Raw genomic sequence first — 15,022 nt, forward strand, 5'->3', positions numbered from 1 at the left:
ACTGCCCTTTGTAGGGTGCTGTCTTTCGGATGGGACGTTAAACTGGTGTCCTGACTCTCTGAGGCACTCCCATGGCACTTATTGTTAGAGTAGGGGTGTTAACCCTGGTGTCCTGGCTAAATTCCCAATCTGGCCCTCAAACCATCACGGTCACCTAATAATCCCCAGTTTACAATTGGCTCATTCAACCCTCTCCCCTGTAACTATTCCCCAGGTTGTTGCTGTAAATGAGAATGTGTTCTCAGTCAACTTACCTGGTAAAATACCAGAAAAAAAAAAAAATGCTTGTCATCAACAAGGACTATGGAGTTATTTTTAGGATAATAGAATATACTATGCATAGGCAAAATCCAAAAGGAAAACCTGGTTCAGTCTGCTTTCCAACAGACACCGGGAGACAAATTCACCTTTCAGCATGACAATAACCTAAAAGTTGCTTACCAAGACAACATTGAATGTTCCCAAGTGACCTAGTTACAGTTTTGACTTATAATCGGCTTGAAAATCTAGGGCAAGACTTGAAAATGGCTGTCTAGCACTGATCAACAACCAACTTCACAGAGATTTTTTTTTAATTATAATGTGCAAATATTCTACAGTCCAGATGTGCAAAGCTCTTAGAGACTTACCCAGAAAGACTCAAAGCTGTAAATCGCTGCCAAAGGTGATTCGAACATATATATTTTTTTATTTAACTAGGCAAGTCCGTTAAGAACAAATTCTTATTTACAATGACGGGGGACTGCAGTGACGCCCCTTGTACTGAGATGCAGTGCCTTAGACCGCTGCGCAACTTGGGAGCCCCATTGACTCAAGGGTGTGAATACTTACGTAAATGAGATGTTTCTGTATTTAACTTTCAATACATTTGCAAACATTTCGAAAAACATGTTTCCACTTTGTCATTATGTGGCATTTTATGTAGATGGGTGAGAGAAAAAAATAGATTTAATCCATTTTGAATTCAGGCTGTAACACGACAAAAAGTAAAAGGATATGAACACTTTCTGAAGGCACTGTATATTATATAGAACTTTATCAAGCATAACTTTAAGCTCTTGTACTGAGCCAGGAAATGTGGTTACTTTGCAATAAAGTGAACATTCTTTGCTTTTCCATTCGCTTTGGCAGACAACGGTGCCTTGAAGAGAGAGAGTGGCTCTTTTACTGTTCTTTTAACCCCACTTTTAGATGCCTGACTTCCTGTTTCTGTCCTCTGACAGTCTTTCTCGACCCTCTTGATCGTGTTAGACTCTCGTTTACTTCCAGAGTGTGTGTGTTTCTCCACACCTGCCTTAGCCGTACTGGACTCCTTCCTCACCTCGGCTTCCGAATTGGCTCTGGCGCGGCCTTTCTTCACACCGGCATGACCTGTACCGTTAGTGCCTGGCTCCTGGGCGGGTTTGCGGATGTTGCCAACCGCCTGCATGTGTCTGACGTGGCTTCTTCCTGCCGAGGGGCTACCTGGAGTCTGTCCTCCTCCACTGCAGCCTGTAGCCCTACTCTCAGAGGAAGTGACCCGGCTCTCACTGCTGCTCCTCTTCGGGGGAACCCCGGGCCTGGCTCGGCGCTCCAGCAGGGGACTGAGGCGCGAGTGGCGCTGGTAGGCGTAGGAGGAGCAGCTCCCGTTGCACAGAGGGTAGCGGATGTGACAATGGGGGCAGACAGGGAGGCGGGCGAGCTGCTGTGCTGCCAGCGAGGGGGGGTTGTGAGGGGCAAACGGGAAGGCGCGCTGACACTGCCGCAGGCCTTTGGGGGAGCTGAGGCGGCTGGGTGGCGCCGTGTGGGGCCGAGGTGCGTTCGTGGTGGTGGCAGCTGGGAAGCCCAGGGCCCTAGGACGGCCCCCCGCAGGTCGGCAGGTCTCCGCCTGCACAGTCTGGATCTGGAGCCACTCCAACTGCAGCAGCCTCTCCAGGTACTTCTCCAGGGGCCCCACAGGTTTGGGGCGAGGTGCGCCTCGGCCCTCCGTGTGGAGGAACACAGCCAGCTGGCGTAGACTCCAGGTGTTGAAGGGAGGAGGCAGGAAGTCAGGGTAGTTGTAGCTGACGCTCTCGTTGTCGCTCGTGGCCCCGTGTGGTCCTGGGAAGGCTGGGGGGAAGTCGCTGGAGTTGATCACTTCAGCACGGAGGTTGAGATGGGGTGGGGTGCAGGGGGTACAGGGGGAGGGGAGTACAGGTAGTCTCTCTGAGTCTGACAGGTCACTGGCGCTGTCCGAGTCGACTTCCTTCTGCTCAAACTGCCTGAGAGACTCCAGGGTGGGGACTTGAGTGTGTGTGTGAAGCCGCATTGGCCCCTGGCGCAGCCCAGGTATAGGGGAGAGGGGCAGAGAGAGAGCTTTCCGACTTCGGCCCAGTACCCCATGGTTCTGATCTAACTCACCGCAACATGGGGACGTTCGCTGAACCTCTCGCTTCTCCTGCCTCTGTGTGGAGGAGTGTGTGTGTGGTTTAGACTTCAAGCCTCCTTCTTGAGGGCTGTGGAGAGTTAAAGTGTTAAGGATTTGACTGGACTGAGTCATTTTAAGAAAGGGGTTCCCCTATAAACTTACCTTGCCAGTTTGCTAGTGTTTCGAGTAGTGCCAGATTTGACTCTGCTTCCCTTTGAATGAATGCCCTGAGGAGAAAATGTACCATATAAGTTATTTGCCAAACACTAGTCTGGTTATTAATGGTAATTGTGCACATAACAAGACCTCATGAAGATGATTTCACCACCAGTCACTCACCCTCTGGATTGTCGACACAGTGTCCTTATCCTGACCTGGAAGGGCATTCTTGAGCTGAGCTCCTGCCTTCTTCACCTTGTTAGCTTTCTTTGAACTGTTGAAACAAGAGAGTGGAGTGAGGAGACAGGAGAGAGTTTGTAATTATCTCTTTGCACTATATGCAATTTGGAGTGTTCCTGCATGTGGGCTTTCCTGAATTTGCAGGAACCCCTCTTTATACTTCTATTGGTCACTTTTTAAGCTGCGACTCCGGTATACAAGCAGGAGGCGGTGGCGCGCCAGTACAGTAGGTGGCAGTAATGCACCATAACGTTGGATGCCAACCGCCAATAAACCCCACAGAAGAAGTGCCTGTCGGGCATTGCTTTCCTGCAGTTATGTTAACGACGGCTAGAGCAGGTGTTCGACAAGTGTTAGCGAAGGACACTGGATGCTAGGTAGCTAACTAGGACACCGGCGGTACATAGGAAGCAGGATGCGGGATATGTAGGTAGCTAGGACACTGTTTCCACGCAGTTCTGTTAACCACGGTGAGGGCAGCAGGTGTTCGGCAGGCGTTAGAGAAGGAGTAAATCCATTTGAATTCAATCACATTTTGTGATTGCGTCAAACAGTATGCGTAGCTGGCTTGACAGAAATGGTAGCATAAGGTGAATGTTTAACTTTTGTTGCACACATCCACATTATGCTGCATACTATTTTGCGCAACAACAGTATCTGTGTGATCAAGGCGTCCCGCACGCAACTCTGACGCTTCGATTGCGCAAAATAGTACGCAGCATCATCTGGATATGTATGCAACAAAAGTTCAACATTCACCTTCCGCTACCATTTCTGTCAAGCCGTCTACACATACAGTTTGACGCAAACGTTCGATAAATCCAACGTATGCACCACACCGAACGCACTGCAACTGCCTCTGCAATGCAATGCTGCAAACGCAACGTTTAATTGGAAATGAATGTAATTCTGGTGTACCAAAATGCAATGATGTCGGTGTGTTCGACACGTTAATGCTTTGCAGTTGTGCATCCTGATGTACTATGCTGACTGCTCCCTTTTATGTACTCTTTTGTACATACATTCTGTTTATAGTTCAATAAAGTTTATTGCGACGTGCTGGCCACCTACTCCTATTCTTTCTTTTACATTAAAAGGTACAACAATTTTTAGAATGTTTATTCAATTTATTTATGAAATTATAACATTTAAAAAAAAAAAAAAAAATCCCCTTTTCTCCCCAATTTTCGTGGTATCCAATCGCTAGTAATTACTATCTTGTCTCATCGCTACAACTCCCGTACGGGCTCGGGAGAGACGAAGGTCGAAAGCCATGCGTCCTCCGAAGCACAACCCAACCAAGCCGCACTGCTTCTTAACACAGCGCGCCTCCAACCCGGAAGCCAGCCGCACCAATGTGTCGGAGGAAACACCGTGCACCTGGCCCCCTTGGTTAGCGCGCACTGCGCCCGGCCCGCCACAGGAGTCGCTGGAGCGCGATGAGACAAGGATATCCCTACCGGCCAAACCCTCCCTAACCCGGACGACGCTAGCCCAATTGTGCGTCGCCCCACGGACCTCCCGGTCACGGCCGGCTGCGACAGAGCCTGGGCGCGAACCCAGAGACTCTGGTGGCGCAGCTAGCACTGCGATGCAGTGCCCTAGACCACTGCACCACCCGGGAGGCCCGAAATTATAACATTTTGACAACCCTGTTTGTAAGCTTTTAAATGATATCAACCATTTACTGTATATTTTCCAGTGATGAAGACATTAATGTCTCTTGGTATGGTGGGGTATGGGAAATGGGTCAACTTCGAGCACCTCTATCTCTTGAATGATTTGGCATTCAGGTCCAAAAAGTAACTTACTGACCATTTCTTCCAGGGGCAAACGTATACAAAGTTTTATTTAAATCAAAAGCGAAGCTGTCAAAAAGTGATTGAATTCATATGGATTTACCCGAAGGACAAGTGGTGCTAGCTAGGACTCCAGCGGTACACAGTAGGCAAGAGGCTGGATAGGTAACTAGCTAGCACAGCAGTATAGTGTACTTCGCCCCCACCTGTCAGGGCACTGTTTTCCCGCAGTTCTGTTAACGACGGCAAGGGCAGGTGTTCGGCATGCAGGCGCGAAGGACACTGTATGCTAGCTAGCTAGGACTCTGGCGGTACACAGCAGGCAGGATAGGTAGCTAGCTAGAACACCAGTAGACAGTGTCCTTCGCCCCTGAAAAACTCCAATAATACTTTTATTTCCCATTTGACCCAGATGTTAATAACATAGACAATCAGGGGAAATCCAGAATATCAAAAGTGTCACACAAGCTTGAAGATGTCTTGGTCTTTGGGAGGGGGCGTGCCTGCAGATGCAGGAATGCCCACATGCAGAAACAATTGCAGGCCGCAATCACACACTATTGGGAAATTGTGGGGAATGCATGAATTATCAACCCAAGAAGTGCTAGCTAGCTCTTTTACTCCTGAGGTGCTGACCTGTTGCACCCTCTATACACCCCCCCCCCCTCCTCCCTATTTCTATGGGCACAAAGACTGTTCATGACACAAACTGTTCACACCCCTCTTGTTGGCATAGAGAACTTTGCAGGTTTAAAGCTTATGTCCTGTAATTCTACACATTTTGTCATGAAGTGCAGATAAAAAAATACTTTTAAAGCTAATTTTCATGCAATTTTATACATTTTACCACGCCTAATGTATATTCATATGAAATTTGAGTGACTCGAACATTACTACAGTTTTGGAAACCACTGCTCTATATAACCACTGTGATTATTATTTAACCCTGCTGGTCATCTATGAACGTTTGAATATCTTGAAGAACGATCTGGCCTTAATGGCCATGTACCCTTATAATATTAACCCGTACAGCCAGAAGAGGAATTGCCACTTCTCAGAGCCTGGTTCCTCTCGGTTTCTACCAGCCACTGTGCTTCTACATCTGCATTGCTTGCTCTTTGGGGTTGTAGGATGGGTTTCTGTATAAGCACTTTGTGACAACTACTGATGTAAAAAAGGGTTTATAATACATTTGATTGATTACCTCGTAATCGGTCCGTTATTTTCAGAATTTTTCGTACGTATCTTCTCTTTGGAAACAACGCGTTTCAATGCCGTGGAGGCAGTGCGTTCCTGCATAATGGGGCCCATGATCCTGGAGCTCAAGGACAGCTGCTTTCAGTCCAATGCAACGGAATAATGTCCTACTGTAGCTATAGATGCCAACCTAAATCCCATATGAGGTACTCTATGTCGAGGGTAAAATCGTCCATATTATCGAAAGTGATGCAGTGCATAATGCGCATATCAGCAGTCTATTCCCGTGCGAAAACAAATACTGTAATAATATTCCAGTTTTTTCAAGGGTTTACTGCCGTGTCGTGTACGGCAGCTAACGTAAGCCCCCGATCAATATAACAACTGTATCCTAAATTCGCTTCCGCTATCAATGTGTCGAATAGGTTTGTTTACTTGCTGCGGTCCCTGTCTGGCACAGTTCGGTAGCCCACTGCTGGGATGCGTTCAGTTCATTAAACGATTTGCTACGTTGCATAACGTACACGTTTCCCCAAAACGCTGCGCACCGTTCTTCAACATTATTTGAAGTGTGTTTGCTCCCGTTTGACAGGTGTGATCAATATGTGTCTGCCCATTTCAAATCGCAAAACTCGTGCAGCACACAATCGTCCCCTATGCCACCATAGCCTATTCACAACATTCAACTGGTCGTTCAGAACAGGACCGTTTACAACACAACGCTTAGTTCTGCTGAATGCGGCCCTGTTGTGTTAGCAGAGGAGAGCATTATGGGAATTGATGTCATTACAACTGACGCTTTAAACACACACATGCTGTATTGTTTTCTGTATTTAATCCTTAACCATACAGACGTTTAAATGTGTTTCAGGTTCAGTAGGTACATTTATGTTAACTTAAATGCACACTAAAACGCTGACAAATATTACAATCATGAGCTCAACCACTGCATTTCCCGTAAAACAGACAACCTGATAAAATCAGGTCTGTCATTGGCATGGCAAAATTAAAGTATGTGGGCGCATCTTCGATGATCTACACATTGTGAGTTTTGCATCCGGGATAGGCCTACTGTGTGTTGGCTACATGAGTATTTACCCACATGTTGTGCGAATCAGTCCGCGTAATCACACGCACGCGAATGGCCAACTACGAAATATATAGGCTGCTAGTAAATGGAGGATCAGTCTTCGGCTTCAACCTACAAAATATAGCCTACTTGACAATCACTACATACTTCGTACAAATGGTGAGCTGTTGTGATTTGTTCATTAGTTTTTATTGAATAAGCCAACCATTTCAAGTGATCAACATAAGAATATAATATTTATTTCCTGACTCGAGAGGATACGCCATAGACTGTAGAAAGACGCCAAGTCTTCCTTTCTGTCTGAAAGTGAAGTCGCACTATAAAGACCGAGGCTGTGTTTGAGAGCAACAAAACCGTGTTGTATCATGGGTAGTGTGACTGACTGATCTACAAATAATAATGAGTCATTATTGTGTAAGGTGATTTGTAGATTATGTTAATAAAGTCTGATTTAAAAAACATATACGGCAGCAAAGATTTTTATAACTAAACCAAGACAGACCACAGCCTCTCGTTTCCAATAGAAACAAATGAGTCAGTGGGCAGAACAAGCAAGGAGGTGGGCAGAGCCAGCGAGATCCTATTTGCCTGTTCTAGCAGACGTCTGCATATTTCCGTTAGGGAACGCACAATCTGTGAAGCGCGCGTGTGCAATAACGCAATTCGCCTTTGCAAATTGCGAAGCAACGCGATTTTATTTTTGCAAATGTTAAAGTCTAAAATACTTAATCCACTCTGTTTAAAACAGATTCTAGTTTTGGGAACAGAAAGCTGTATTGAGATCAAATGTTTAATCGATGAGAAATCCATCTCCTTCCATCTTCTCCCACTGCTGGCTACTAGGCTTCCTCTCACTTCCATATTTGGTAGTGAGTGGAAATTCCAAGCGGATGCTCCACATGTGTACATCCGGTGAAATATCTGTCTCATTGTTCTATCTGTGACAATAGTCCGTTTGAAAAAGGTAAAGGGTACAACATTTCCAAAACATCAGACTCTTGCCATGGTTAACCCAGGGATATTCAGTCTGAAAGAAGTCTGCCTAAAAAATATGCAAGACTCTACAAGCCAGAATGTTCCAGAATGTTGGATAAAATGAGATTTACCGTTGTCAGTGCTGTTGGTTCTTTTGACAGTAGGAGAAGGAGAAAGTGTAATTTACCTGACTTTTTGCTGCGGTGGTAGGTTCTGTCACTTGTATTTTCAATCTCCTGATGTAATGCGCGTGATGAACAATATGTAAACAATAGCTTAATGTAACCGAAGGTAGTCAACCGAAGCACGTTTCCTTGCAATCAGCTGGAAGTGTTTGTCAAATTTGCCAGCTGATTGCGTGGGACAATGTTCGGTCTGTGGTTTGGTTAGGCTCGGCCATATTGTACAAGTGTTTGTCTCATGCGAAAAACTGATATACAGGATAGCATACTGAAGGTTGGGTTGATAAGGCTTCCCTGTGGATATTTTGTCTCAGATCAAACAAGCGGGGAGAGGCTGCCCATTGTCACAGTTCCAAGATCAGTCAGAAGCGTCCAGTTAACTTTACCCCAATGAATCTTAAAACGGAACTTTGATCCGCATTAAATACTATTGATATCCTTCGCCACTGTCGTTTTACGACATATATTTAGATCCAGTCATGACCAGGGGTGTAGTGCTACCGGACAACACTGGGCCAATTGTGAGCTGCACCATGGGACTCCCGGTCATGGCGGGTTGTGACACAGTCTGGGATCGAACTGGGATCTGTAGTGACGCCTTGCCTTAGACCGCTGCGCTACTTGGGAGGCCCCTGTAGTAAGGATTTATGTTTACTACTTGGTCAATTGATTTGATAGCATGTTTAATCTATGCAACTAAATTCTATGAATGGATAGTTCACCTGTTTTCTTTTATCCTGTAGTAGGGTATATTGTATCCATCTGTTCAAGCTAATCAAAATTGATTTATGATACAGTGTGTAAGCTACACAAAATGCTTACTCGCAATAAAGCTATCCTCATAAACAGTGCAATGATAGTAAGCTATTTGTATTTACATTAGGCTATAGCCTACAAATAGATGTACCATGTAGTCGTAGGCCTATTAGGCTGTAGGCCTACTGCAAATGATTGTTGTTTGTTCCTGAACTGGCCGAATGGCAGAGCTATCCTTCAGCACCACAAGTTGGTTCAACTTCTTTAACGTCATTGCGCGATTCTGGCGCTGTCCTTTCAGGTCCACAAAGGGCGCTCCAATCGCTTAAAATGACATCTCATCAAGATCTGTTGCCTACGCAATAGTCATACTCATCACTTCTTATTATTACAAATAGAAAAGTATCACTTCTCACAATGGTGCTTGTTTAGTAAAGTTAGATCAAAGCTGAATCAATCTCTTGCAAGATCACTGATTCATTTGCATTTTACATAACAGAACCGAATATAATAACATAGTGGGCCTATAACATTACAGTTACACCAAAAACGCCTAATTTCAAATTATATTTTAGGATGGTTAGCTGAAGTTGACCATACAGTGCATTCGGAAAGTATTCAAACCCCTTTACTTTTTCCACATTTTGTTACGTTACAGCCTAAAATTGATTTTAAAATGGATTACTTTTATTTCTTATCCTCATCAATCTATACACAATAATACCCCATAATGACAAAGCAAAAACAGGATAATTCTTTTGTGTGCAAATGTATTAAAATAAATACGTTGTTTACATAAGTATTCAGACCCTTTGCTCTGAGACTCAAAATTGAGCTCAGGAGCTCAGGCACTATTCATTGATCCTCCTTGAGATGTTTCAACAACTTGATTGGAGTCCACCTGTTGTAAATTCAATTGATTGGACATGATTTGGAAAGGCACACACCTGTCTATATAAGGTCCCACAGTTGAAAGTGCATGTCAGAGCAAAAACCAAGCCATGAGGTCGAAGGAATTGTCCGTAGAGTGCTGAGACAGGATTCTGTCAAGGGCGTTGGTCAGGGAGATGACCAAGAACTCGATGGTCACTCTGACAGAGCTCCAGAGTTCCTCTGTGGAGATGGGAGAACCTTCCTGAAGGACAACCATCTCTGCAGCACTCCGCCAATCAGGCCTTTATGGTAGAGTGGCCAGACGGAATCCCCTCTTCAGTAAAAGTCACATGACAGCCCGCTTGGAGTTTGCCAAAACAAGATTCTTTGGTCTAATGAAAACAAGATTGAACTCTTTGGTCTGAATGCCAAGCGGCACGTCTGGAGGAAACATGGCACCATCCCTACGGTGAAGCGTGGTGGCAGCATCAGGACCTCAGACTGGGGCGAAGGTTCACCTTCCAACAGGACAACAACCCTAAGCACACAGCCAATAAAATGCAGGAGTGGCTTTGGGACAAGTCTCTGAATGTCCTTGAGTGGCCCAGCCAGAGCCCGGACTTGAACCCAGTCGAGCATCTCTGGAGAGACCTGGAAATAGCTGTGCATTGATGCTCACCATCCAACCTGACAGAACTTGAGAGGATCTGCAGAGAAGAATTTGAGAAATCCCCAAATACAGGTGTGTCAAGCTTGTAGCGTCATACCCAAGAAGACTTGAGGCTGTAATCGCTGCCAAAGGAGCTTCGACAAAGGACTGAGTAAAAGGTCTGAATTCTTATGTAAATGTGATATTTCTGACTTTTATTTTTAATAAATGTGCAAAAATGTAAAAAAACGGTTTATTTTGTCATTATATGGTATTGTGTGTAGATTAAGGGGGGGGGGGGGGGGGGGGGGAAACGATTGAATCCATTTTAGAATAAGGCTGTAACGTGGAAAAAGTGAAGGGGTCTGAATACTTTCTGAATGCACTGTACATGCACTAGTAGGCAGTATATATTCTTTGATTGAAACAAAATACAAGTGGGTGTAGCGTGGTTCATTCTGCGTTGTGTACTTTTAATTAGGACGCTGCCACAACTGACGGTCTGCTAGTTGAATTCTTTTTATTTGCCCTGCACACGAAGAGACAACACACATTATGTTAACCCTTGGCGCAGTCCTAGCTCTCAGGCACCTTGCTAGCCGAAGGTCAGGCAAAAGAGAACAATAAGGGGTACGGAAATACAGATAACCCGCGATGGGCCAAACCAAAATATACAAAACTTTTACAATCACATGTATGTACAATATTGATATGAAAAAGTGTTTGTACACCAAAGAAAAACATTAGCTATGCAGCTGTAATTAAATAAAAAATACACTGAATTATTATTATCAAATTATTAACATCCCCTCTTGACCTGGCCTATTTGAATTGGTCCTTGTGTGCAATTTGGTGCATAATCTAGGGGAACAACATCACACTGCTACATGGGTGCACAGGCTAATTCAGGAGACAGATTGTAGTTTTTATGCTCTGATATCAGGAGCTGGCAGTGAAAAGTTTGATTAAACAATTCAGAGACTGTAGCTAATAAATCAGATGACTTACATTTAAGGAGAGCAAATCGATATACAATCAACTAATCAGCTGTAACTGTCAATAGTAAAACAAAGCTTAAATCATTGAGTGAACCCAGAATACAGAAAATGAATGGGGAAGTTGCTTTCCTCCTCCTCACCACTCTATGGCTGCCAGTCCACCCATTATGACATCATTGACTTGACTGGGGAAGTCCATTCTGTTCATTCTATTTCAATGCTGAATCACGCAACCCCCCCCCCCCCCCCCCCCCCCCACAGGAATTTTGGGGACTGTATTTATGCTATATAAAGTCACATGTTCTGTAGCCCAGACTAGTCACACCATGAATTGTTTGTTTTACACTGGCTCTTTTTTGTGCATGTTATACAATATGTATTTGGACAGTGAAGCTAATATCTTGTCTCGATGGGTCGATGCTACCATTTTGGATTTGAGATCAAATGATGAATATGAGGCGGCAGTGCATAATGTCACCTTCTCTTTCAGCGTATTTTCATACATCTGTTTTGCCATTTAGAAATAAAAGCGCTTTAGGTAGGCCCATCTAGTCCACCCATTTTAATAGTTAAAGGGATAGTGTGAAATGTTGGCAATTAAGCCCTTTTTCTACTTACCTATAGTCAGATGAACTCATGGATAGGTCTACCATTTTAATGTCTCTGCATGCAGTTTGAGGGAAGTTGAAGGTAGTTTTGCGAGCCATCGCTAACTAGCGTTAGCACAATGACTGGAAGTCTCTGGAAGCATATAGCCAAAGATGTTTTATATCTAACCTTTCTAGAATATAATTGCGTATTTTTGTTAGGGAACACCTACACTGTGAAGTGTGCGTGTGCAATAACTCAATTCGCCCTTGCACTCCTAAACAACATTTTCCCAAACTTTGGCAAAGGGTAAAGTCTACAAAACGTAGTCCACTCTGTTTATTACAGGTTTTAGTTTTGGAAACAGAACTGTGTTGAGATTAAATGTTTAATCTCGGAGAAAATGTGCAGATGGGCAAATGATAAATCAATACCATGTTTGCAATTTCTTTAGCTAAATGGGTATATATTGCTTTATCATTTTCATGATTGAGTATGCATAATGCCTGCCAATTTGAAAAATAAAAAGCGAGCAAAGTGTGTGATATTTGTGCCGCGTTCACGTGCTCGCCGGAATGAGAAACTCAGACATTTCCGACTTGATAACTGGTTATACACGTGTCGCATTCAACCAGTTAGCAAGTTGGATATTTCCGAGTTTCCTATTTCTGACTAGCACGTCAACGCGACACCAAATTCCCATGGTACTATCCAGTACAATACTGACACAGAGACAAAATGTGAAGTTTCACTGTTCAAAAGCATATGGTGAAGAATGTAGTTAACACAGGATACTTTTTTATTTATTAAATGCCCTGAATGTGTTTTTACATTGCAAAACTCACCAGATTTGAGATTATGCACCCATAACTTTTTCCTTCCCTTTTTTTATAAGGTGTGAAGGACCTCTTTAATTAAACAGCATGGATTGGACTATTGGGAAGGAGAGAATTCCCTCATGTAATAGTGAACTGCCTAAGGCCTCAAAGAATGCCTCCGGAACCAACCTCACTATCAATCTGAATGAAATGCTCAGATCAAAAGCTGACGTGGAAAGGAAGCGTGTTCCAATCCGCCCACCCAACCCAAGAGCCTCTGCACCCAGGGAACTGGGGTTTAGTCGAGACCTTTCGTGTGAGCCCATGCCCAAACCCATTATCCGAAGACGTGCACGATCTCTGTCCTCCTCCACAGAGTGGAAGAGGCACACTCGTAATGTTGGGGTGCGTTTTGTAGACTGTCTGGGCCTGGACCTAGAGGACGTTAAGGTTTTCAAAACCGGGGAGGATCCCTTTGTGCCACAACATGTCTCCTTCAGGCTTTTGATGGGTGCAGAGCTGGCTGGGGGGAAGAACTTGGAAATCTCGCTGCCGTATCTAAAGCCGGTGTTCCCTCAGCAACCCGGTGATCGACCTGAATTCTTCAGCCGCCTGCGCCAGCAGAGAGTCTGTCTGGAGAGGGTTTTGTGCTTTGACCTGGGCATCATCGGGATCACTCAGGTCCTCAACCTCCATTTTGAGAAAGAGGTGAGCGTGCGCTATTCTTTCACAGGATGGAGGTGCAGCTCAGAAACCAAGGCCTCCTGGGTATCCACCACCTGCAAGTCCTGGGATGGAACGCAGGAGCAGCTCAATTGTGACACCTTTCGTTTCCACCTGCCTGTTCCTCCCTTCCTGCTACCTGGAGCTGCTTTGGAATTTGCTGTCCGATACAAAGTGTCTGGGAAAGAGCACTGGGACAACAACGAGGGGCAAAACTATAAGTTGGTCTGCCATAGCTACAAACTGACTGTGCCCAAGGAGTGTGAGCATAGCATGGTGCACTTTATTTGAGCTCATTTAACAAGGAGCATTTAACTGGTTGCTCTCATAAGTTCCAATAAATAATTTGGCCATGAGGTCAAAAACATCATCAGAACTGAGAGGCAGCAGTAGTGTTCAGAAAAAGACAGATCTGGTATATATGAATAACATGTTATTGGAGCACTCAGCTAATAGAGAAACACGTCATGGTTATCTGTGACTGTGGTGGAAGCCATGTTTTTTATTAATTCATACACATTTATTTTAACAGAGCACACCTATTAGTATTGGAGTGCATGTTTTCAAATGCAAATGCAAATGCACTTTATTATATACAGTGCCTTCGGAAAGTATTCAGACACCTTGACTTTTTCCACATTTTGTTACATTACAGCCTTATTCTAAAATGGACATAAATCTATACTCAATGCCCCATAATGACAAAGCAAAAACAGTTTTTTATCAATTTGAGCTGGCCTCCCGGCCAAACTGAGAAATCGTGTGAGAAGGGCCTTGGTCAGGGAGTTGACCAAGAACCCAATGGTCACTCTGATAGAGCTCCGGAGTTCCTCTGTGGAGATGGTTGTCCTTCTGGAAGTTTCTCCCATCTCTGCAGCACTCTACCAAGCAGGCCTTTATGGTAGAGTGGTCAGACGGAAGCTACTCCTTAGTAAAGACGCATAACAGCCCTCTTGGAGTTTGCCAAAAGGCACCTAAAGATTCTCTGGTCTGATGAAACCAATATTGAACTCTTTGGCCAGAATGCCAAGCGTCACGTTTGGAGGAAACCTGGCACCATCCCTACTGTGAAGCGTGGTGGTGGCGGCATCATGCTGTGGCGATGTTTTTCAGCCGCAGAGACTGGGAGACTAGTCAGGATGTAGGCAAAGATGAACGAAGCAAAGTACAGAGAGATCCTTGATGAAAACCTGCTCCAGAGCACTCAGGTCCTCAGACTGGGGCGAAGGTTCACCTTCCAACAGGACAATGACCCTTAGCACACAGCCAAGACAACGCAGGAGTGGCTTTGGGAAAAGTCTCTGAATGTCCTTGAGTGGCCTAGCCAGAGCCCGGACTTGAACCAGATCTAACATCTCTGGAGAGACCTGAAAATAGCTGTGCAAGGATGCTCCCCATCCAACTTGACATAGCTTGAGAGGATCTGCAGAGAAGAATAGGAGAAACTCTCCAAATACAGGTGTGCCAAGCTTGTAGTGTCATACCCAATAAGACTCAAGGCTGTAATCACTGCCAAAGGTGCTTCAACAAAGGACTGAGTAAAGGGTCTGAATACTTATGTAAATGTAATATTTCAGTTCTTCAAAACA

The 15,022-nt window shown here is 44.6% G+C and overlaps 2 protein-coding genes across 8 annotated transcripts; one reads left to right on the forward strand and one right to left on the reverse strand.

Annotated features, from left to right (window-relative positions):
• Nucleotides 1–933: 933 nt before the first annotated feature.
• fam217ba (family with sequence similarity 217 member Ba) lies at nt 934–8,440 on the reverse strand. 2 transcript variants are annotated; one of them, XM_039008289.1, is made up of 4 exons: nt 5,789–6,229; nt 2,726–2,819; nt 2,549–2,613; nt 934–2,474 (listed from the first exon to the last, which is right to left on the reverse strand). In XM_039008289.1, the coding sequence occupies exons 1-4, from the start codon at nt 5,893–5,895 to the stop codon at nt 1,082–1,084; spliced, it is 1,659 nt and encodes a 552-aa protein (XP_038864217.1). In that variant the 5' UTR covers nt 5,896–6,229; the 3' UTR covers nt 934–1,081. The 2 variants fall into 2 exon arrangements, with proteins under 2 accessions (XP_038864217.1, XP_038864218.1); XM_039008290.1 differs by lacking the exon at nt 5,789–6,229 and adding an exon at nt 8,034–8,440 and having other exon boundaries at nt 934–2,613.
• On the forward strand, nt 6,920–14,122 carry ppp1r3da (protein phosphatase 1, regulatory subunit 3Da). Of its 6 annotated transcripts, none has more exons than XM_039008296.1 (3): nt 7,797–7,835; nt 8,500–8,665; nt 12,788–14,122. In XM_039008296.1, the coding sequence occupies exon 3, from the start codon at nt 12,816–12,818 to the stop codon at nt 13,722–13,724; it is 909 nt and encodes a 302-aa protein (XP_038864224.1). In that variant the 5' UTR covers nt 7,797–7,835; nt 8,500–8,665; nt 12,788–12,815; the 3' UTR covers nt 13,725–14,122. The 6 variants fall into 6 exon arrangements, with proteins under 6 accessions (XP_038864219.1, XP_038864223.1, XP_038864224.1 ...); XM_039008294.1 differs by lacking the exon at nt 7,797–7,835 and adding an exon at nt 7,842–8,052; XM_039008291.1 differs by lacking the exons at nt 7,797–7,835; nt 8,500–8,665 and adding an exon at nt 6,920–7,030.
• The last annotated feature ends 900 nt before the right edge of the window (nt 14,123–15,022 follow it).

This window comes from Salvelinus namaycush, chromosome 14, assembly GCF_016432855.1.
Source record: "Salvelinus namaycush isolate Seneca chromosome 14, SaNama_1.0, whole genome shotgun sequence".
NCBI lineage: Eukaryota > Metazoa > Chordata > Actinopteri > Salmoniformes > Salmonidae > Salvelinus > Salvelinus namaycush.

Bases quoted from the DNA above. Each gene is read 5' to 3' on its own strand.
- fam217ba (XM_039008289.1), bottom strand. From the start codon at position 5,895: ATGGGCCCCATTATGCAGGAACGCACTGCCTCCACGGCATTGAAACGC. The intron at 2,820-5,788 runs GTAATCAATCAA...TTGTTTCAACAG, and splicing joins AATAACGGACCGATTACGAG to TTCAAAGAAAGCTAACAAGG. The intron at 2,614-2,725 runs GTGAGTGACTGG...TTTTCTCCTCAG, and splicing joins CTGTGTCGACAATCCAGAGG to GGCATTCATTCAAAGGGAAG.
- ppp1r3da (XM_039008291.1), top strand. From the start codon at position 12,816: ATGGATTGGACTATTGGGAAGGAGAGAATTCCCTCATGTAATAGTGAA.